Below are 23553 nucleotides of genomic sequence, written 5' to 3'. Positions count from 1 at the left end.
CCACACATTCATAGCCTCCTTAATGACACGCAGTTTGTTGTGTGTACTATTATGCCATTCCGTCTCCCAAAGCCGAAAAACCCTACAGCATAGGTCAGAACAGAGGTAAGGTTCAGAGACGCCCATCTCCAGAAGCAGTTTCCACACAGCCTGTTTGGCCAGTCTGTCAACAAGTTCGTTGCCCAGGATGCCAATGTGTGCTGGGGTCCAAACAAACACCACTGAATGACGGGACCGGTCCAGGGCATAGATGAACTCCTGGATGGACACCACCAACGGATGGCAAAGATAGCAATGGTCGATAGCTTGTACGCTGCTCAAGGAGTCAGTACACAGAAGAAACGATTCCTCGGGGGCATGAACAGATATACTGAAGTGCACGAGATATGGCCACCAGCTCTGCAGTGAATACACTGCAGCCATCAGGCAAGGAATGCTGTTCAATACGGCCTCTCTGGACAAAGGCGAAGCCAACATTACCATCGGCCATCGAGCCGTTGGTGTAAACCACTTTAGAGCCCCGGAACACTTCAAGAATCAAGAGGAAGTGACAGCGGAGAGCCGCAGACGGCCACGCGAAAGGTCCAGGTGAAGTTTCGTCATACAGCTACACCACAGAGGAGTATGTGAATTGACCTTGAGCAGAGGTGGTGAAGGGAAGGACTCCAGTTCAGACAGAATCAATCGCATGCAAACTGCAATCGTTAGCCCTGACCTGGGCTGCCTATGCGGGAGGTGAACCGCTGTGGTTGGGAAAGGAAGACGGTAATTAGGATGTTCAGGAGAGCTATGAATGCATGCAACATAACTGGCAAGCAGTGGTGCACGTCTGATCTTCAATGGAGGGACTCCAGCCTACACCAATACACTTGTCACAGGACTCGTCCTAAAAGCTCTTGTCCCTAGTCAAACTCCGCAATGGTGCAATGGGTTGAGCAAACGGAATGCTGAGGGTGCCGCTGAGCCATAAATCACACTCCCATAGTTAAGGCGGGGCCAAACAAGGGCTCTGTAGAGCTGCAGCAGCATGGAGTGATCTCCACCACAGTTGGTGTTGCTCAGGCAGTGGAGGGCACTGAGGTGCTGCCAACATTTCCATTTAACCTGATGAAAACGAGGAAGCCAAGTCAAATGAGCATCGAAAACCAGACCTAAGAATCGATATATCTTCATTACAGTGAGTGGATCATCATTAAGGTAAAGTGCTGGTTCTGGATGAATGGTATGATGCCGACAGAAATGCACGACACACATTCATGGCGGAAAACTGGAAGCCGTGGGCTACAGCCCATGACTGCACCTTGTGGATGGCTCCCTGTAGGAGACGCTCAACAACACAAGAACTGGAGCAGCAGTACGAAATGCAGAAGTCTTCTGCATAAAGAGAAGGTGAGACAGAGGGCCCAACAACTGCTGCTAGACCGTTAATGGCCACAAAAAGAGAGAGACACTCAATACAGAGCCCTCCGAGACTCCATTCTCCTGGATATGGATGGAACTGTGGGAGGTACCAACTTGGATACGGACAGTACAGAGCAACAGGATAAAAATCGGGAGCAGGCCCCAGAGACCCCACTCACACAATGTGGTAAGGATACGATGTCGCCAGGTCACGTTGTATGCTTTATGTAAGTCAAAAAAGATGGCAACCAGGTGTTGGTGTCGGAAAAGGCTGTTTCGATAGTAGACTCGAGGGACACAAGATTATTGGTGGTAGAGTGACCCTCTTGGAAGCTGCCCTGACATGGAGCCAGTAGGCCACGTGACCCCAGGCCCCAACCCAACCGCCGCCACACCAAATGTTCCAGCAGCTTACAAAGAATGTTGGTGAGGCTGATGGGCCGATAGCTATCCACATCAAGTGGGTTTTTACCGGGTTTGAGCACCGGAATGATGGTTCTCTCCCGCCACTGCAATGGAAAGACACCATCGCACCAGAGTCGGATGAAGATAACAAGGATGTGTCGCTTGTACCCAGATGAGAGATGTTTAATCATCTGGCTGTGGATCCGATCAGGCCCAGGAGCTGTGTTGGTCAATGTGCAGGGGCACTGAGGAGCTCCCATTCTGCAAATGGGGCATTATAGGATTCACTGTGGCGTGTAGTGAATGAGAGGACTTTCCCTTCCAGCCGCTGTCTGATAGTGCGAAAGGATGGGGGATAATTCTCCAATGGGGGGGCTCGAACAAAGTGCTCGGCAATCGCGTTTGTGTCGGTAGATAACACACCATTCGTGGTAACACCAGAAATGCCTGCGGGGGTCTGGTACCCGAAAAGACATTTGATCGTTGCCTAGACTTGGGAAGGTGACGTATGGAACCCAATGGTTGAGACGTATCTGTCCCAACACTCCTGCTTCCATCATTTGATAACTTGGTGAATGCAGGCACGAAGCTGTTTAAAGGCTATGAGGTGCTCTAGGGAAGAGTGCCACTTATGCTGCTGTAGAGCTCACTGATGCTCCTTAATTGCTTCAGTGACTTCTGGCGACCACCAAGGGACTGCCCTACACTGGGGGCATCCTAAAGAGCAAGGGATCGCGTTTTCTGCTAGATAAAGGATTGTTATAGTCACCTGCTCAACCATCACATCGATGTAACTGTGTGAGGGAGATTCAACGGTGACAGCAGAGTTGAAAGTTTCCCAGTTCGCCTTGTTTAAGGCCCATCTGGGCAGGTGTCCGTGCGGCTGATGCCAGGGCAGTGACAGGTAGATGGAGAAGTATTCACTACCACACAGGTCGTCATGTGCTCTCCAGTGGATAGATGAGAGAAGTTGGATGGGTTGTTTGGGGAAGGAGACCAGACAGCGAGGTCATTGGTCTCATCGGATTAGGGAAGGATGGAGAAGGAAGTCGTCTGTGCCCTTTCAAAGGAACCATCCCGGGATTTGTCTGGAGTGATTTAGGGAAATCACTGAAATCCTAAACCAAGATGGCCGGATGTGGGATTGAACTGTCGTCCTCCTGAATACAAATCCAGTGTCAAACCACCGCGCCACCTCGCTCGGTGCGATGAGAAAAGTCCTGGGTTGCAAATTGATAAATCAATGGCCGAGTAACTACCACGAGCCACACTGAAATGTGTGGCAGCCCCAGTATTTAAGAGGCAGAGGTCAAACTGAGACAGTAAAGAAACTTCCTGGCAGATTAAAACTGTGTGCTGGACCGAGACTTGAACTCGGGACCTCTGCCTTTCGCGGGCAAGTGCTCTACCAACTGAGCTACCCAAGCATGACTCATGCCCCGTCCTCACAGCTTTACTTCTGCCAGTATGGCGTATGAGACAGTAAAGTTTTGACATCTCTGCCTCAGCCAGTAAGTACAGTGCCACCCACAAGTGGTTACGGGCATTAAAATCTCCCAAAAGTAGGAAAGGTTTAGGGAGTTGATCAATCAGTGCAGCTAATACATTCAGGGGTACTGCACCATCTGGAGGAAAATATACATTGCAGACAGTTAATTCCTGCGTCATCCTTATTCTGACAGCCACAGCTTCAAGAAGGGTTTGAAGGGGCACAGTGTCACTACAGACTGAGTTTAGGACATAAATGCAAACTCCAACTGACACTTCATTATAGTCACTATGGTTCCTGTATTATCCCTTACAGCTGTGGACAGCAGGGGTCCGCATTGTCGGCAACCAGGATTCCCAGAGGGCAATGCAGATAACAGATAACAGGTGCAAAGCTTAACAGCTGCCGTAGCTCAGCAAGGTGGTGGAAAAAACTGCCGCAATTCCACTGGAGGATGACGTCATCGAGAGACTAGGACAGCATGGTACATTCAGTGAGGCAGTTTACGCCTCAGAGTCACCTGCTGCTACTGGCTTATTGCCTGAGCAGCCTACGTCCATTGCGTCTGAGGGTCTGGCGAGATCTATGTCCTCAGCGGACGCCAGAATCTCCACCCCCATCCTCAGATGCAGAGCTTGTAGGTAGTGGTGGTGTGGGTGCCACTGCAATTTCCTTGGTCTTAGGGGACTGCTTTTTGGATTTCTCTCGCTGCTCCTTGGGTTTCCCTGGCTGGGAGGACTTCACTGGCTCAGTCTCCGGGACTGAGGATGAGTGTGAAGCCCTACAACCGGCTGCTTTTGAGCTCTTCAGCCCCCGGCGGGTGTCATCTTTCCCACTAGTAGAAACCTCGGAAGGAAGTGACCCAAGGGACCCCTTCCTAACAAGAGAAGCCAAAGAAGACTTATGCTTCTCTGGGTTAGAAGTGGGGATAGACGTTGGGAGGGAAATGCCACCCATCATCAAGGGGGCAGGTGTAGTCTGCCGGCTCTGAGAGGTGACTGGGGATGACGGAGCTGATGGTGCCAGAAATGGTGTAGTGCTGGCATAAGACGATGTCATATGTAGAGCGTGTAGGCGTTCAAATTTTCTCTTAGCCTCATTCTAGGTCAGGGTCCTGTAATCCATAATTGTCCTTTCTTTCTGGAGAATCCTGCAGTCTGGTGAACAAAACGAATGGTGCTCTCCGCAGTTGACACAGATGAGAGGCGGGGCACATGGAGTATTGGGATGTGATGCTGGAAGTACAGCGGGAAGACATATGGCCGCACTTCCAGCACTTAAAGCACCACATCGGGAGAGGGATATTGGGCTTTACATCACAGTGCTAGACCATCACCTTGACCTTCTTGGGCCATGTATCACCCTTGAAGGCCAAGATGAAGGCACCGATGGCAACCCGATTATCCATCGACCCCGGTGGACGAAATGTACACCTCGCCACTCTAAATTGGCGCGCAGCTAGTCGTCAGACTGCAAAAGAAGGTCCCTGTGAAACATGATACCCTGGACCATATTTAAGCTCTTATGGGGCGTGATGGTTACAGAAACATCCCCCAGCTTGTCACAAGCGAGTAACGTCCGTGACCTGGCAGAGGATGCTGTTTTGATCAAGACTGACCCAAATCTCATTTCGGACAATCCCCCCACCTCTCTAAACATGTTTTAAATTCTCAACAAAAAACTGAGGCTTCATCGTCATGAAAGATTCCCCATTAGCTCTTGAACATACAAGGCACGGGGGGGAATAAGATCCACTACCATCCTTAGCCTAACGTTCTTTGCATGGTGTGGCCAGGGAGGGGAACGATTTGGTGTCACACTCCTGTGTGTTGAATTGAGCTCATGAGCATTTAGAGACTGCTGGTATTTATTCACCAGCAACTAATGATGTACTACGCTTCATTGCGTGTCATCCACGCTGATGCCACCCAATCAACCAGGGGGCCTTCCCCCGGGCGCCACACAGCCGCAGCAAAGGCCACCCGGTGGGATGGCCATTGCCAGGACTCCCGATGCCCCAGGGTGATGGGCATCTACACCTTGGCTTATTTGGGGAGTTAATGGTGCAGGCATCAGCAGAGCAGTCCCTGTGTGGTCGGGAGGCTACAACCAACAGGGTACATGGCGGCCCCACCACAACGGATTGGCTACCGTGCTGGATATCATGTGCAAAAAAGTCCAAAGTCATCGTCGACACACAAACTGACACAGCATAGTGCATGGTGGAAAACGCACCCAGGAAGGTGTCCTTGCCCAAGAAAAGCAGAAGGAGAATGAGCGGGACTGAAATGCGACGACGAGAAAGTGGGCTAAAGATCTCAATGCACGATGGACACGATGCACCATGTAAGGTGCCCTTCCCCAATTGGCTTGCTCTTTGGGAAAAGTTTGAAGAATGGAGGTCAAACCCTACAGGGGACCATCACTTAAAGGCCAAAACGTGTGAAACTCCTTTCAGTCGACTCTTACGACGGGCAGGAATACCTCGGGCCTATTTTTATCCTCGGACCCGCAGGGGTACGTCATTATGGTGATGGCTCTGAGTGAGGCTAGTGATCTATACACGCAAGCAGAACAATCGGCATCGGACAAGCCAGCACCTAACTGACTTGGGGCTGCCCAGCTTGAAGCGGGCAGTGACTGGCCAGTGGACCTACAGTGGGTCCTCCCACTGTCGATAACAGCCTCTGGCGCCTGCATGTATGTCCATTTGTATGGGCTTGTAACTGGTAAATTACCACTAGCCATGTCAATTCCACGTGATAGATGATAAGTGGATAGAGGGTCTTCTCTGAACACGCTGCATCTTGGACATGTTTTACAAGCCAGTGACCTTGCCCGCTACTCATGCCACCCTCTCAGCCTTGCTGACTCGTTCTCCAGGAACCACAACACACGGCATATGAAGTCAGGCTGGCTGCAAGCAGTTGCCGCTCATTTCCAGTTGTAATCTACTCATGTCTCAAGGAAATGCCAATTGTGGGATATGCTTTGGAGTAGTCTTACCATTATATGAATTTTATATCCTTGTTGATGAAGCGGGCAGAGAATTGAACTGAACAATATAACCAATTAAAATGAAATAACTGTACTATCTCTGCTTTTTTAATTCCTCACTACTGCCAATTTTCAAAATATAACAATCCATTCAGGTAAAGAGCTTCTGTAAATTGGAACACACATGGACAAAGGGAAAGAAGTAAATCATTAGGTTTCACAATTTACTAAATAAATACAATACATGATTTAAGGGCTGTACCTAAAACATCAATAAAGATGTGTTAATTAAACAAACTAATTTATGTTGAAGGAAAGGGATGGAAAATTCCATGCCTAGATTTATATAAACTCACAAATTTTGATTACATTTTCTACAAGACTGTCTATCAGTACAGGATTGTGGAAGAATAGAAGTGCTTCAACAGCGAGAACAAGAACAAGGAAAAAGTGAAGTTCTCTCTTAAACAGAAAGTACACTTCAAATAAGTCAGACTTGCCTTGTTGCGTAGTGGGTACAACTTTCAAAACCTGTCCACTTGGAACTTTTAGTGTTTCCAAAGCGCGTTTTTGTTGATGAGCAGCTCTCTGCATGCGCAACTGTTGTTCCATTTTTTCCTTTATTTCTTCTGGTGTCGATTTTCCACTAACCATTTCCAATTTTGCATTTCCTCCTGCTGCTACACCATCTGCCTTGGCAGCTAATGAGCCCGAACGACTCCTAGTAACAACCTGTGCATTAGTCTTCTCCAACCTGATGTAAGTGGGATCAAAAAGAAATTGGGAAAAGTTAGTAAATCACACAAGCATGCATTTAACACAAAATATTTCAGATAAAGCATTATTATTAAATCAGTGTGTTGAATGATCTCAAATTAAGTCACATAATTAATGTGGGGCAATAAAATGCGAATAACAAAACATTATTTCTTCTGCACTACTGAAAACTGAAAGTACAAGTCCACCTTTTTTAATTTCCACAATCTACATCTACATCTACATCCATACTCCGCAAGCCACCTGACTGTGTGTGGCGGAGGGTACCCTGAGTAACTCTATCGGTTCTCCCTTCTATTCCAGTCTCGTATTGTTCGTGGAAAGAAGGATTGTCGGTATGCTTCTGTGTGGGCTCTAATTTCTCTGATTTTATCCTCATGGTCTCTTCGCGAGATATACATAGGAGGGAGCAATATACTGCTTGACTCTTCGGTGAAGGTATGTTCTCGAAACTTTAACAAAAGCCCGTACCGAGCTACTGAGCGTCTCTCCTGCAGAGTCTTCCACTGGAGTTTATCTATCATCTCCGCAACGCTTTTGCGATTACTAAATGATCCTGTAACGAAGCGCGCTGCTCTCTGTTGGATCTTATCTATCTCTCCTATCAACCTTATCTGGTACGGATCCCACACTGCTGAGCAGTATTCAAGCAGTGGGCGAACAAGCGTACTGTAACCTACTTCCTTTGTTTTCGGATTGCATTTCCTTAGGATTCCTCCAACGAATCTCAGTCTGGCATCTGCTTTACCGACGATCAACTTTATATGATCATTCCATTTTAAATCGCTCCTAATGCGTACTCCCAGATAATTTATGGAATTAACTGCTTCCAGTTGCTGACCTGCTATTTTGTAGCTAAACGATAAGGGATCTATCTTTCTATGTATTTGCAGCATATTACACTTGTCTAAATTGAGATTCAATTGCCGTTCCCTGCATCATGCATCAATTCGCTGCATATCCTCCTGCATTTCAATCCAATTTTCCATTGTTACAACCTCTTGATACACCACAGCATCATCTGCAAAAAGCCTCAGTGAACTTCCGATGTCATCCACCAGGTCATTTATGTATACTGTGAATAGCAACGGTCCTATGACACTCCCCTGCGGCACATCTGTGGCATTACATTGTTCTGAGGTGAAACAAAACATTCATTTATGTAATCATGGTGTATACGAGAACAGGAGGCAGGGAGGACTTTCCAGATTTTTCTGGCTCTCACGGTTAAAAATGCATTCCCCCCCCCCCCCCCCCCCCCCCCCCCCCCCGCCCCCACAAACACATGAAAATACACTCATTCCAAGGTGAAAATACACTTTTTCCATGATAAGCAACAGTGTACTTTCCCTTGGTGCTGTAAAAACATCAATCCTTTGAATGGTAAAGGTTTCATACACCAACAAGAATTTCCCGGCACTTTGGAAAACGAAACTCAGCAAGGGTGGAAAAAAAGAAAAGGAAACCCAGTTTGGAAAGATCTTTGATGTGCAGCAACATGTACGCTGCATATTTTCGTATTACGATATGCTGCATATTTCGTATTATGAAAGTATAAATTTGAATTCCACCAAACACAGCACATCAGTTTCCGAAGCATTGAAACAGAGATTGCAATGCACTGTTGTAAGCCAATCACAGCAGATATTCAGAGCATAGGACACGTGATGTAGCCAGCCAATAGCAACATCACTGTTAAGTAGTGTGAACGCACAAATAGGAAAAGTTAATGGTTTATATTAATGTACATAATGTAGCCAGAAGAAAAGCTAAGCTTTCACATATAATACTAGTCTTGAAGATTAATAAGTTACAAGAAAAGTTAAGCTTTCACATATAACATTGGTCTTTTTAGTGTGTGTTACAGTTTAAGATACATCACACAATTGTGCCAATAAAATTTTGAACAATGACATTAATGCCTGGTCTTCTGGGCTCAAAATTATTGTAAGTGGCTGGTCCTGGAAGTTTTAAGTTTTACATAAGAGTCAAAGGCTCTGTGATACAGGAAATTCATTGTACATTCTCACACGTAACATAGTTCATCTAGCATAAAAGAAAATTTTCTTTGAAAATAATGCTTTTCGAAGAACCATTCGTAATATTATCCCACAACCTCTTAGACATGAGTTCATTTCAGAAGCTGGCAGAGAGCACCAGAAAACAGGTGTTACTACGTGTGGGCAGCTACAATGACGTAGGAAGCCCATATGTTCATACACATATAGCATCAAGAGATCTTACATGACATCATAAAAGAAATAGAACATCACAGGATACTCCAACAGCATAGGAATTTTGTAAACCAGCTTAAAGGACACATTCATATGTCAAGATTCACAATGAAGTAAGCCCCAACTTGACATTAAGCTTTTCAGTGCGCTTTTTAGGAAACAAATGTTCTTGGAGTACCAGTACTGTATTGTCTCATGTTTGATGCTTTATTGTGACATAATGCCACACGTGCCAGAAGATGAAAATGTGTACTTGAAATTCAGTGAACAGTACTAGTCAATATTGTGAATGAAGCAGTTTGTTTCTTATAAACTGACTGTATCTGCTGAAAAGATTAATAAAAGCCACGTTCATTTAGCAAACCGACAAAAATAACTTCATAGTAGAGCAAGGCGATTAATGCTTGCTGCCACAACCATGAAATACAATCAAATCAGAAAACAAACTAGTAACAGCCTTCCGTAATTATGTGGACGCATTTTTAATCAGTTGATAGCTTCCAGCCACAGAAATATGTTTTGTTTTCATTTGACGTGTGAACTGAAACTGAAGAGGAAGTAGGACAGCAGGAAACAGCAGAATCACTAAACCCAACATGGGTCACTATCCCCCTCCCCACTAAAACCCAGACTGTCGATGAGCCTACTGGCAAATGCTCAAAACGAACTTAATGAAACAGTTGCGACATCATGCTCATCTGAAGCAGTTTGTTGTTATGAGTATTCCATAAACTTCATCCTATAGCCTTTGAGACATTTTGCTGTCTGTCAGTTATTAACAGTCAAAATTACAAAAATTCAACTGAACACTATAACACTGAAAAATTCCCAGAATTCTAGAAAATTCCCGGGTTTTTCCTGTTTTCTCCCAGATAAAAAAAAATTCCTGGGTTTTCCCAGTTGTCCTGGATCATATACACCCTGATAATCCTAATACATGCTATGCAATATAACACAAATGCCAATTTATCACATGCTCAGCTTCTTCTTTACATAACATTAAAGCTCTGGAAGTAATGGCTGAAAACTGATTTTGTGCTATGACACTTCAGTTTTAATGGCTGTGATGCGTGCCTCTGGTGTTACTAACTTTGCTGTATTTGAGAGAGCTCCAAAATATGGAAAATAAGAAAATCTCTGTTACTGAATGTGTGCGGGCATATTTAGTATCACCACTGTGGGCCGGAGGGTCAGTTTAGCCACTTAATTCGAGCCTGTACACTGTGGAGTTCCAGCGAGTCACGAGTCACCAAGATGGAGCCGCAGACTTAGCCTCTAAGCCTCTAGTAAAGAGGCAGGCAGCACATAGCAATCTTCTAGTGAACATAGCTGACTGGCGGCGAAGGGGTGGGGGGTGGGGGGCTAGTGCACGCGCAGTGAACGTAATGTTTTACAAACAAACAACAGGATATGACAAATGTAAGATTAAGGTTGTGCATGATTCTCACCTTAGTGTAGTGCAACGATGTTCTAACAAACTATTTGTCTCATTACACACTTATGGCCATTGTGTGAACTTTCAGTTAGACACAGGTGCAGCAGTCACTTTACTTAATCGTGCCACATACCCACATACTAACAGTTAGGCTCACAACGCTTTCTAAGTCTAGCAAGCACCTCACTGCTTACAATAAACTGGAAATTCCGTTGCTTGGACAGTGTAGTTTGCCTGACACTTACAAATCTCACATCAGGACAGTGAATTTTACTGTGTTGAAATCAAGAGACAAAGAGAACATTTTTGGTTTGGATTCCCTTTGATCTCTTTGGCCTTAGCATCCAAGACAATGTTCTTTCCATATCAGCTTTTGATCTGAAAGCCAATGTAGCTACCTTACTTAAAGAATTTCCTGAACTATTTTCAGAAGACATGGGAAAAGCTAATAACTTTGTAGCGCACATTACAATGAAAGACAATGCACAACCTAAGTTTTTCCAGACCTGCGCTGTTTCAGTTGCTTTAAGAGACAAAGTAACCAGTGAATTGAAAGAATTGCAAGATAATGGTGTCATTGCTCCCATTCAAGCTAGTCAATGGGGCAGTCCACTAATTTTGTTGCCTAAGCCTTCTGGTCACATTCACTTTTGTGTTCAAGTCTACAGTCAACCTATAGACAGTAGTTAACACTTATCCGTTATCTTGCCCTGAGGAACTCATGGACAGGCTTGATACAGGACGTTACTTTCGTAAGATAGATTTGCGTGATGCTTACTTGCAAATTCCTTTCAATCAAGAATCAAAGAAAGTGTTTGTTGTAAATACACACTTAGGGCTGTTCAAGTATTTGCGTTTGCTCTTCAGCAGTGCTTCCGCAAACGCAATTTTTCAATGTTACTTGGAATAGCTGACTGCAAAAGTGTCACTTTGTTCAAAATATCTTGACGATATTGTCATCTCAGGTTGTACACCAGAGAAACTCGTTGCCAATTTGCGCACTCTTTTTCAAGTGTTGTCAGAAGCAGGACCCAAGTGTCATCTCCGAAAAGTGTAACCTTTTTCAAACCGAGCTACATACTTAGGCCACGCGATAAACAGTTAATGTGTGCTCAGTTCATACCGAATGCCACTCAGATCACGGCTTCATTGCATCGTAAAAATGTACTCTTTGTGGACTAAAGGGTGTCAAAATGCATTTCAGCAACTCAAAAACGTCTTGCTTAGTGACAGATGTTTAGTGCATTTTGATCCTGCCAAGACAGTAATTTTACAGTCGACGCTTCTTCTTACGGAATCAGCGCTGTGCTGTCGCACAGAAGTGGTGAACAAAACAGACCTACTGATTTGCCTCAAAGTTGCTCACTCAAACTCGGTGCAATTATTTGCAAACAGAAAAAGACGCTCTTGCTATGGTGTATGGCGCGACAAAATTCCATCGCTATTTGTATTGTCGTAAATTCTATTTAGTGACGGATCACAAGCCTTTGCAGTCCTTGTTTCATCTGTCAAAGCCTACACGCACAGCTCAAAAATTGCAATGCTGGGCTTTGTTGCTTTCACATTATCGGTATGAACTTGTGTACAGACCTCCGGTAAAGCATGGCAATGCAGACACCCTTTTTCGCCTCCCAATTGGCCCAGACTCTGATTCTGATGCATCTGTCGCATCTTGTTGCTGAATCGATGGGGAGGACTCTGAATTGCTGGAATATTTTCCTCTGAACTACAGAAAAATTGTGCAGGACACAGAAGCAGACCCAGATCTCAAGATTTCGTTGAATTATATTCGCAGGTCTTAGCCTCCTTCATTGACCAGTATCCAGAACTCAGTTGTATATCAATATTTTGAACATCAGCATAGCCTTTCAATTGAACAGGGTGTGATTCTAGTTCAAAACGACAATGGACAATCCTGTGTGCATATTCCCAAAGTGTTGCAAAAGGATGTGTTGCGGTTGATCCACCAAGGACAATGGGGAATTGTTCTGACTAAACAGTTAGTGTGCTGGCACTGTACTTGGCAGAGCATGGACACCCACATTGAACAGATGATGTCACAGTGTCACGCATGCGCGGAGATCCAATCCACTCCACCACACACAATCACAGCTTGGCCTAAGATTCAATTGTCATAGCAATGAGTGCACAGAGACTTTGCAGGACCATTTTGAAACACTTGTTGGCTCATAGTGGTAGACTCTTCCAGCAAGTTCCCATTTGCGATGCCTATGAACTCTACCACATCACGTAGTACCATTCAAGCAATGTCCTCAATATATGCATCGGAGGATTGCCATATGGACTACAGTTCGCCTCACGTGCCTATGAACAGTTTTGTGAACGCAATGGCATTCATCATCTAACAAGTGCTCCATTTCACCTGCAGTCCAACAGAGAAGCAGATCACTTAGTACGCAGTTTCAAACAACAGATGGCCAAGCTTTGCACCACCCACACATGGGAACAGGCATTGCAATTCTTTCGCGCACAAGATGGACCATCACTGGCGGAACTTCTGTATGGCCGCAGCCATTGGACATTAGTACACTTGCTACACCCATTGCGGCATCCAGCGCTGCCAATTGTTCGCTAGCCATGTAATCTTCTTCTTTTCAGTGTTTAAGGCAATCGTGGGCACTGGGAAAGAGGTGTAATCCAGGAATGCATTGGCTCATATACACTATGTGATCAAAAGTATCTGGAAGCTCCCAAAAACATACGTCTTTCATATTAGGTGCATTTTGTAGTCCGTAGACATCGTGAGAGAGCAGATGGGGTACTCCGTGGAACTCACGAACTTCGAACACGGTCAGGTGATTGGGTGTCACTTGTATCATATGTCTATATACGAGACTTCCACACTCCTAAACATCCCTAGGTCCACTTTTCCGATGTGATATGAAGTGGAAAAGTGAAGGGTCATGTACAGCTCAAAAGCATACAGGCTGACCTCGTCTTTTGACTGAGAGAGACCACCAATAGTTGAAGAGAGTCATAATGAGTAATAGGCATACATCTATCCAGACCATCACACAGGAATTCCAAACTGCATCAGGATCCACTATAAGTATTATGACAGTCAGGTGGGAAGTGAGAAAACTTGGATTTCATGGTCGAGTGGCTGCTCATAAACCACACATCATACGGGTAAATACCAAACAATGCCTCGCTTGGTGTAAGGAGCGTGAACATTGGACAACTGAACAGTGGAAAAAATGTGTGTGGAGTGACGAATCACAGTACACAATGTAGCGATCCGATGGCAGGGTATGGGTATGGCGAATGCCCTGTGAACATCAACTGCCAGTGTGTGTAGTGCTAATTGTAAAATTCAGAGGCAATGGTGTTATGGTGTGATCCCATTTTGTATGGAGGGGGCACGCACCCCTTATTGTTTTGCATGGCGCTATCACAGCACAGGCCTACATTGATGTTTTAAGCATCCTCTTGCTTCCCACTGTTGAAGGGCATTTTGGGGATGGTGATTGAATCTTTCAGCATGATCGAGCACCTGTTTATAAAGCACAGCCTGTGGCGGAGTGGTTACATGACAATAACATCCCTGTAATGGACAGGCCTGCACAGAGTCCTTACCTGAATCCTACAGAACTGGCGTGGGTGAGAGCGTGTGGTTCATCTGCTCCTGGGGTGCTGTGGTGGCACCAGTGGGCAGCTGTGAAGACCACATCCTACATGCTGGAATGCCGACTTCGTGACAGGCCTCACCGACTGACAACGATACCTCTCCTCAGTGCAGCACTCTGTGAAGAATGGGCTGCCATTCCACAAGAAACTTTCCAACACCTGACCGAACAAATGCCTGCGAGAGTGGAAGCTGTCATCAAGCCTAAGGGTGGGCCAACACCATATTGAATTCCAGCATTACCGATGGAGGGCACTATGAACTTGTAAGTCATTTTCAGCCAGGTGTCCGTATACTTTTGATTACATAGTGTATTTACTTAATTGCAGGTCGTGATTGTTTGCAGCACCACCACTAGAACCAAATTCGTGCATGTCAGTTTCCCCGTGATCCTGCTGCTTTTCTTCCCCCACATTCATGGTTTCACAGGATCATGTGGTCTTCACAGCTGCCCACTGGTGCCACCACAGCACCCCAGGAGCAGATGAACCACACGCTCTCACCCACGCCATCCCTGCTTGTTGACCAAATGGACCTAGATCCGCTGTCACCGTCATCGCCCCAGCACACACGCTAAGGCCTGTACGTGTGGCCTGAAAGCAATTTTCGGGAAGATGTCTCTGTTGCCTCACAAGCAAGATGGTGGGGTACAGGTGGGCGTCTGCCATCCTCCACAGTCACGGCTCCCAGCGCATCACGATGTCAAGCATCCTGCCTCCCTCCCCGATGTCGTTCACAGCCTCACTACACGACAATGGTGCGGCATTTCGGGGGGAGGAATGTACTGGCATACATTGGCGCCAGCACACCATGTGGCACAGAGGTTAAGGGAGTATTGACAGAGGTCAATAACAAGACTCACTGGAAACACGCAGCCAACACCCTCATAGCCGCGAGTAATTAGGATTGCTGCCATGAACCGGAGGGTAGCATGGAGACAGGCAGCACATAGCAATCTTATAACAGACTTCTAATTCAACAGCATTGAGGGTACATGGGCTATCCAGAAGAGAGCTTGTATAACAGCACTTGGCAACTTAAGTAGCTCTTTGTTTATGAATAAAGAACCCAGTTAATAATTGCATACAGTTTGTGTTATAGAACGAGGATACTGATTATTGACCAACATCCTCTCCTCGTTTTCCATAGTACAGCTCTACAGAGACAACGAGACAACATAAAAGCGGTTAAAGAGAATACCACAGAATGTTTCGCCTATTAAAGACAATGTAGTGTACTTCACAGTCTTCAGTTTACACAAATAAAAAGGTTCATTGTTAATTATAAATAATTCAATAAAAACAATACTATAAACTACACTACAACAGTGTTAGACACACAAAAGCAGATTGAATATATATTTTTGGCAAAAATGAACACAATGTTCATAAAAACTTTCACAAAACAGACAGAAGATGCTACAGGAGGGATGCTAATATTACATGGAAAAAAAGTCTTCAACAAGTATTACTATTAAGAAGACTAGCCATAAGAATTTAAAGCCTGGAAATCAGAAACAAAGTTATTTGAGAAAGTTTAAGGGTTTGGAAAAATAAGAGTCAGTCACTTGTGGATGCATGCAGTTTAGAGGGAACTTCTGTAAAAGAAGTCAACAATGTGCATTGAACACACAATCAGAGTTTTAATCCACCAGATATGTTCAACAAGTAAAAGCTACATTTAGTATCTAAATTTACACAACAGCCTAAATGCAACAGTGAAGTCAGTATGGGGAAAATAAAACTATGAATATAATGGTATGCTTCTACGTAATATGAAATGTATGCAAAACCACTGGAGTTTTGCACTCAACAGTCAATAAAATATTACAAAAAAAATTCAAATTATATGAGATGTTATACAAAGCTCAATAACAGTTCAAGTTAAATCAAAGATTTCTCACTCCATATTATGATTAACACAACAGAAAAGGAGCCATTAACTTCCCGAACCTCTCTCTCTCTCTCTCTCTCTCTCTCTCTCTCTCTCTCACTCACACACACACACACACACACACACACACACACACCAAGTGTATGTCAGAAGCCCAGTATGTCACAATATCATAACAATTGGGGGTTGATCACACGATCACACACACACACACACACACACACACACCAAGTGTATGTCAGAAGCCCAGTATGTCACAATATCATAACAATTGGGGGTTGATATAGCAGACATAAGACCTGCTAGGTTTGTGAAATGTTTACAATGTATGTGCACCTTATTGTCACCACTACGCTGCAGCCACGAGCAAAGTGAATCACTCCGGGACACAATATGCAGCTGAACATAATATGCTTGATTTCATCCCAGGCCATCTGGATCCTCTCCTCCACCACCGGCTTTTCTAACCTGTTCAGATGATAAACTATGTCCCCACACACTTCATCCAACAGTTTCTACCCCCCCCCCCCCCCCGCCAGCGTCCTCACAATTCCCATTCCCATTCCCATTCCCTTACCCTCACTGAGCACCACTCTCTGCCAACACACCCTACCAGTCCTTTCCCCCCCTCTGTTCTTCTCGCTTCCCACTCCCCATCGTCCTGCTCTGCCTCGCCCTCCCCTCCACAGCCTGCTGATGCTACCCCAGGCAGCCTCGTCCTGCTGTCTTCTCATCCCTGTATGCTCTGCCCCCCCCCCCTCCCCTCGCCATTGGGGGGAATTTTGCTATCCCTCCCCCTTCCCAGCCACACTGTGGTCTTTTAGGCTTATCAGAGTGACCAGAGACAACTGTTATGTGTGTGTGAGGTGTGCCTGCTTGTGTGAAAGTGTGTGTGCGTGTTTTCATTTCTTTTTTGAAGACGGCTTTGGCTGAAAGTTTATTGTGGTACAATCTTTTAATTGTCTCTGCCTACAGCTCAGTATGTCATCTCCACAGGGGGTAGCAATCTATCATTTTCACAATGGTTGTTTTTTATTTCTAATATTATTATTATTGTTATTATTATTATTATTATTATCTGCAACCAGGATTGTAAACTGCAGAACAACAGATGTTAAAACTGAACTTAATTTTGAGAGCGAGCGATCTGTTTAAGAAATTTGTATTTTTTGAACAGCAATTATTAATCAAAAGTACTATGGTATTAATTCATATGGAAATCTAAGTTCTGAAGTACATATTATATGCTTCTTAGTCACAATGCATATGTTGGTCACCAAAAAATTCTTTAAGATCTTTGAAAAATACTTCAGTTATTGTAAAGTAATTACCAGACAGAGAGAAAGACTGTTGATTTGTAGACTGCAACGATTGAAAACAGAGTATTGTTTGCGTTTTCTGAGTGCTTTCGTATTCTTTTCAATGCCACAGATCTTTTTTTTAAATTTATGCGTACGTGTGAGGGGGGGGGGGGGGGGGGGGGGGGGGGGCTGGGGCTGCTTCCAAGTTGATTCATGCACACTGAGTATATTCATTCTATTGCAGAGAAAGTCACTTGTCACAATTATTGTTACATTGTTACTGGGAGTTGCAGATCTTGGTTTGACAGCTCAGTTAACACTACATCATTTTACTGTATTTCAAGTTACAGGCTTACTGCATCATACATCTTTTTTAATATCAGACATAGTTTTCACACAGTGGATAATCTCATTAACTATCAATATATTATAATCAGTCTACTATAGCAACACATGAACTTTTTATTAACAACACACCTAATATCTGGAAAATACTACATTTAATCAGAAACAATGGATTCGATATCAGAATGATACTGCTCTATTTTACAGTCAACAGGTGTGTCACATACCTAAATTTACAAATTTAAACACAATTCAGAGACAATTCATCCACATACATTGTTATATAAATCCCATCATGAAGGGAAAAACCTCAGGAATATGAAACAAGTCATGTTATACATTCACACATAGAACAAGCCACTGCAAGTAATCCGATCAGTGCTAATTTACTCACATTGATAATTATTACAATTGGTGTACTAGTAGAAAAGGAGCTACTTTGGGGAAAAATGCCACCATTCTGTATCTGAAAAAACTCAGTTGCTGTTTTATGTAACAATTAAAACTAAGCACTTATATAGCTTTATACAGCACACCGCTCCCTATAAGCTGGCAAAGTCAAAATCCGTTTAATATAAATGTTAGGATTGAAAGAGTTTTTATACTCGAGTCTAAAATTCTGATAATTTATAGATACAGTGGCTAGTAAGTTTACCTTTTACTTTAGTTTTGGATATCTGGGGAATTAGTGAAGTTCGGTGGCAGGAGGAACAAGACTTCTCGTCAGGTGAATACAGGGTTATAAATACAAAATATAATAGGGGTAATGCAGGAGTAGGTTTAATAATGAATAAAAAAATAGGAGTGCAGGTAAGCTACTACAAACAGCATAGTGAACGCCTTATTGTGACCAAGATAGACACGAAGCCCATGCCTACTACAGTAGTACGAGTTTATATGCCAACTAGTTCTGCAGATGACGAAGAAATTGAAGAAATGTATGATGAGATAAAAGAAACTATTCAGATAGTGAAGGGAGACAAAAATTTTATAGTCATGGGTGACTGGAATTCAATAGTAGGAAAAGGAAGAGAAGGAAACGAAGTAGATGAATATGGATTGCGGGTAAGAAATGAAAGAGCAAGCCGCCTGGTAGAATTTCACACATAGCATAACTTAATCATAGCCAACACTTGGTTCAAGAATCATAAAAGAAGATTGTATACATGGAAGAAACCTGGAGATACTGTCAGGTTTCAGATAGATTATATAATGGTAAGACAGAGATTTAGGAACCAGGTTTTAAATTGTAAGACTTTTCCAGGGACGGATGTGGATTCTGACCACAATCTATTGGTTATGAACTGTAGATTAAAACTGAAGAAACTGCAAAAAGGTGGGAATTTAAGGAGATGGAACCTGGATAAACTGACTAAACCAGAGGTTGTACAGCGTTTCAAGGAAAGCATAAAGGAACAATTGACAAGAATGGGGGAAAGAAATGCAGTAGAAGAAGAATGGATAGCTTTGAGGGATGAAGTAGTGCAGGCAGCAGAGGATCAAGTAGGTAAAAAGACGAGGGCTAGTAGAAATCCTTGGGTAACAGAAAAAATATTTGAATTTAATTGATGAAAGGAGAAAATATAAAAATGCAGTAAATGAAGCAGGCAAAAAGGAATACAAACATCTGAAAAATGAGATCGACAGGAAGTGCAAAATGGCTAAGCAGGGATGGTTACAGGACAAATGTAAGGATGTAGATGCTTGTTTCACTAGGGGTAAGAAAGATACTGCCTACAGGAAAACTAAACAGACCTTTGGAGAAAAGAGGACCACTCGTATGAATATCAAGAGCTCAGATGGAAACCCAGTTCTAAGCAAAGAAGGGACTATATAGAGGGTCTATACAAGGGCGATGTACTTGAGGGCAATATTATGGAAATGGAAGAGGATGTAGATGAAGATGAAATGGGAGATATGATACTGTGTGAAGAGTTTGACAGAGCACTGAAAGACCTAGGTCTAAACAAGGTCCCAGGAGTAGACAACATTCCATTAGAACTATACCCGGGCCGCTGAAACATTGCACTTGACGTTTGCGTATGAAGTTGGCAGCGTAACAGAGTAACAAGTGAAGAACGATAGGCGCTAGGCGTTCAGCGTGGGGCGCCAGCCAATCACAGCGCAGTGAGCACTGCTCTTACTCACGTGCTGTGACGTCAAAGTTCCCGCGTTGCCAGCTTTGTTTAGTGAATGTGTATACAACGTGAATTGTATGTTGTTTACCGCGTGTTTTCGTTGTACTGTGTGCCATATCGTTGTGACTTTTGTTACGTTGTGAGTGTACATACTTGGAAAATGCCACCGAAAAGAGTTCGTTCACCTAGTGACAATCCTTTGCGTCGAGGGGTGCCGCTAAACAGCCAGGCACTGGAGTTACTATGCAGAACTCGTGAGTTTTACGAGCAGGAGAAAAACTACGTAAGCATTCATGGACAGCCATCAATTCCTGCCGACAAAGTGGTGGAACGTATGTCGAAAACTCTTGGTATTAGTGCAAGAACCGTAGTAAGTAAGGGAGTATTACTACAAAACTTGAAAGATACTGAAGTGAGCCGTAATGATTCCGAGCTGTCTGGATCAAATAATACATTTTTATCAACCCCGGGAAAGAAGAAAAAGCGACCTAGTCCTATTACAGATTCAGATTCTTTCCAGATTGATGCAATTCGTAGGCATGTTTATGCTTACTACAGCAGAAAAGAGTTGTTAATCTCTTTAAAAGAAAGTGAACTCTTCAGGGGTGGTAAAACATCACTAAAAATTGTGCTAAAAACTATGGGTTTCCGTTACAAAACGCTAGACGGACGCAAAGTACTGTTAGAGAGGGCACATATTGTTACCGCTCGTAGCATTTTCTTGCACAAACTTGTGGGCAGAGACATTCATTCCATAATTTGGCTAGACGAAACGTGGGTTAATGCCGGGGAAGCTGTCAGTAAATGTTGGACAGATAACACACCCAGCCGACGGGAAGAGGAGCTAGATTAATTGTGTTCCATGCAGGCTCCTCCAGTGGTTTTGTCCCTGACGCACTTTTAGTTTTTAGATCGAAAAAGACTGGTGATTACCATGAAGATATGGATCACACACGATTTGTTGAGTGGTTCAGGAACCTTTTAAAACAATTTCCTGTCCCTACAACAATTGTAATGGACAACGCTCCATATCATTCGGTGATACAGAACAAAGCCCCAACCACAAATGATCGGAAAGAAGGTATGGTGCAGTGGTTACGGGCTCGAAATATTGCAGCGGATATGAGTATGACAAAGGTTCTATTATATTCTCTTGTTAAAGAAAATAAGCCTACAATACCTACGTATGTAGTAGACGAAATTGCCAAGGAGCAGGGTCATACTGTAATAAGGCTGCCACCATATCACTGCCATTTCAACCCTATTGAGCTAATATGGAGTGATGTAAAAATGTATGTAAGGAACAACAACAAGTCCTTTACAATAACAGAGGTGGAAAAGCTGTTGCGTGAAGCTCTTGTGACTGTGGATGCACCCTCATGGAGAAAAAAAGTAGAGCACGTCGAGAAGCTCATACGAGCAGCACAGACAATAGAAGGCATTATCAGTGGCCATGAACAATTAATGATTTGTCTTGCTGATGACGACGACGAAGACGGTTTTGGCGATGAATCGGACAAGAGTGACGATGGCGAGCTGGATGGAATTGCGCCATTATTGCTGTAAATTGGTGAGTGAAAAATTACTAATATTGGTTATTTATTGCAATCTCGGTTATTATTTATTTTGTAAACTACGTACATTATTGATTTGAAAGTACCAGTCGTCAGATGCTTGTTTTTTTGTATTTCTTTGCTCCCTTATCGAAAGGGTGCGCATTGTTATGCTTTTACATGCATTATTATACGGTTGTTTACTTCCTGTCATTGTAGTACAACTAAAAACGAGTTTTTATATACACTGTAATTGCTCAATCGCTTGCATTTACGAGATGGAACGGAAAACTGTATCGTCTGCTGTGTGGATAGAGGCTGCTGTTGCAACATCGCTATTACAGTATAGCCAACCTAACTAGACAAAAAGCGAACTGTCAAGTGCAATGTTTCGCCGGCGGGGGTTTACTGACAGCCTTGGGAGAGCCAGTCCTGACAAAACTCTACCATCCGGTGAGCAAAATGTATGAGACAGGCGAAATACCCTCAGACTTCAAGAAGAATATAATAATTCCAATCCCAAAGAAAGCAGGTGTTGACAGATGCGAAAATTACCGAACTATCAGTTTAATAAGTCACAGCTGCAAAATACTAACACGAATTATTTACAGATGAATGTAAAAACTGGTAGAAGCTGACCTTGGGGAAGATCAATTTGGATTCCGTAGAAATATTGGAACACGTGAGGCAATACTGACCCTACGAATTATCTTAGAAGATAGATTAAGGAAAGGCAAACCTATGTTTCTAGCATTTGTAGACTTACAGAAAGCTTTTGACAATGTTGACTGGAATACGCTCTTTTAAATTCAAATTCTAAAGGTGGCAGGGGTAAAATACAGGGATCGAAAGGCTATTTACAATTTGCACAGAAACCAGATGGCAGTTATAAGAGTCGAGGGACATGAAAGGGAAGCAGTGGTTGGGAAGGGAGTGAGACAGGGTTGTAGCCTCTCCCCGATGTTACTCCATCTGTAATTTGAGCAAGCTGTAAAGGAAACAAAAAAAAAAATCGGAGTAGGTATTAAAATCCATGGAGAAGAAATAAAAACTTTAAGGTTCGCCGATGACATTGTAATTCTGTCAGAGACAGCAAAGGACTTGGAAGAGCAGTTGAACAGAATGGACAGTGTCTTGAAAGGAGTATATAAGAAGAACATCAACAAAAGCAAAACGAGGATAATGGAATGTAGTCGAGTTAACTCAGGTGATGCTGAGGGAATTAGATCAGGAAAGTAGTAAAGGAGTTCTGCTATCTGGGGAGCAAAATAACTGATGATGGTCGAAGTAGAGAGGATATAAAACGTAGCCTGGCAATGGCAAGGAAAGCATTTCTGAAGAAGAGAAATTTGTTAACAATGAGTATAAATTTAAGTGTCAGGAAGTCGTTTCTGAAAGTATTTGTATGGTGTGTAGCCACGTATGGAAGTGAAATATGGACGATAAATAGTTTGGACAAGAAGAGAATAGAAGCTTTTGAAATGTGGTGCTACAGAAGAATGCTGAAGATTAGATGCGTAGATCACGTAACTAATGAGGAAGTATTGAATAGAATTGGGGAGAAGAGGAGTTTGTGGCAAAACTTGACTAGAAGAAGGGATTGGTCTGTAGGACATAAAGGATCACCAATTTAGTATTGGAGGGCAGCGTGGACGGTAAAAATCGTAGAGGGTGACCAAGAGATGAATACACTAAACAGATTCAGAAGGATGTCTGCAGTACTTACTGGGAGATGAGGCAGCTTGCACAGGATAGAGTAGCATGAAGAGCTGCATCAAACCAGTCTCAGAACAGAAGACCACAACAATAACCTGGGGATATTGTATTACCAGCCTGGCAATCGACTCTTTCATTAGAATATAAAACTCCACAGAACCCTGCCCTGGGATGTAGAGTTTATACAGGATTTTCTAGAGTGACAAATTCTGATGTGTTATCT

The 23553-nt window shown here is 43.6% G+C and overlaps 1 protein-coding gene across 1 annotated transcript in view; it reads right to left on the bottom strand.

Moving 5' to 3' along the window:
* LOC124716404 (nucleosome-remodeling factor subunit NURF301) overlaps positions 1–23553 on the bottom strand; it is a 274017-nt gene that overhangs the window by 90673 nt on the left and 159791 nt on the right. Inside the window, exon 22 of the mRNA XM_047243171.1 lies at positions 6793–7046. Coding sequence (XP_047099127.1) covers positions 6793–7046 — 254 coding nt within the window. The remainder of the gene's footprint in view (positions 1–6792; positions 7047–23553) is intronic.

This window comes from Schistocerca piceifrons, chromosome 1 (assembly GCF_021461385.2).
Source record: "Schistocerca piceifrons isolate TAMUIC-IGC-003096 chromosome 1, iqSchPice1.1, whole genome shotgun sequence".
NCBI classification, from domain to species: domain Eukaryota; kingdom Metazoa; phylum Arthropoda; class Insecta; order Orthoptera; family Acrididae; genus Schistocerca; species Schistocerca piceifrons.
This window is presented reverse-complemented; position numbering and strand designations above follow the sequence as displayed.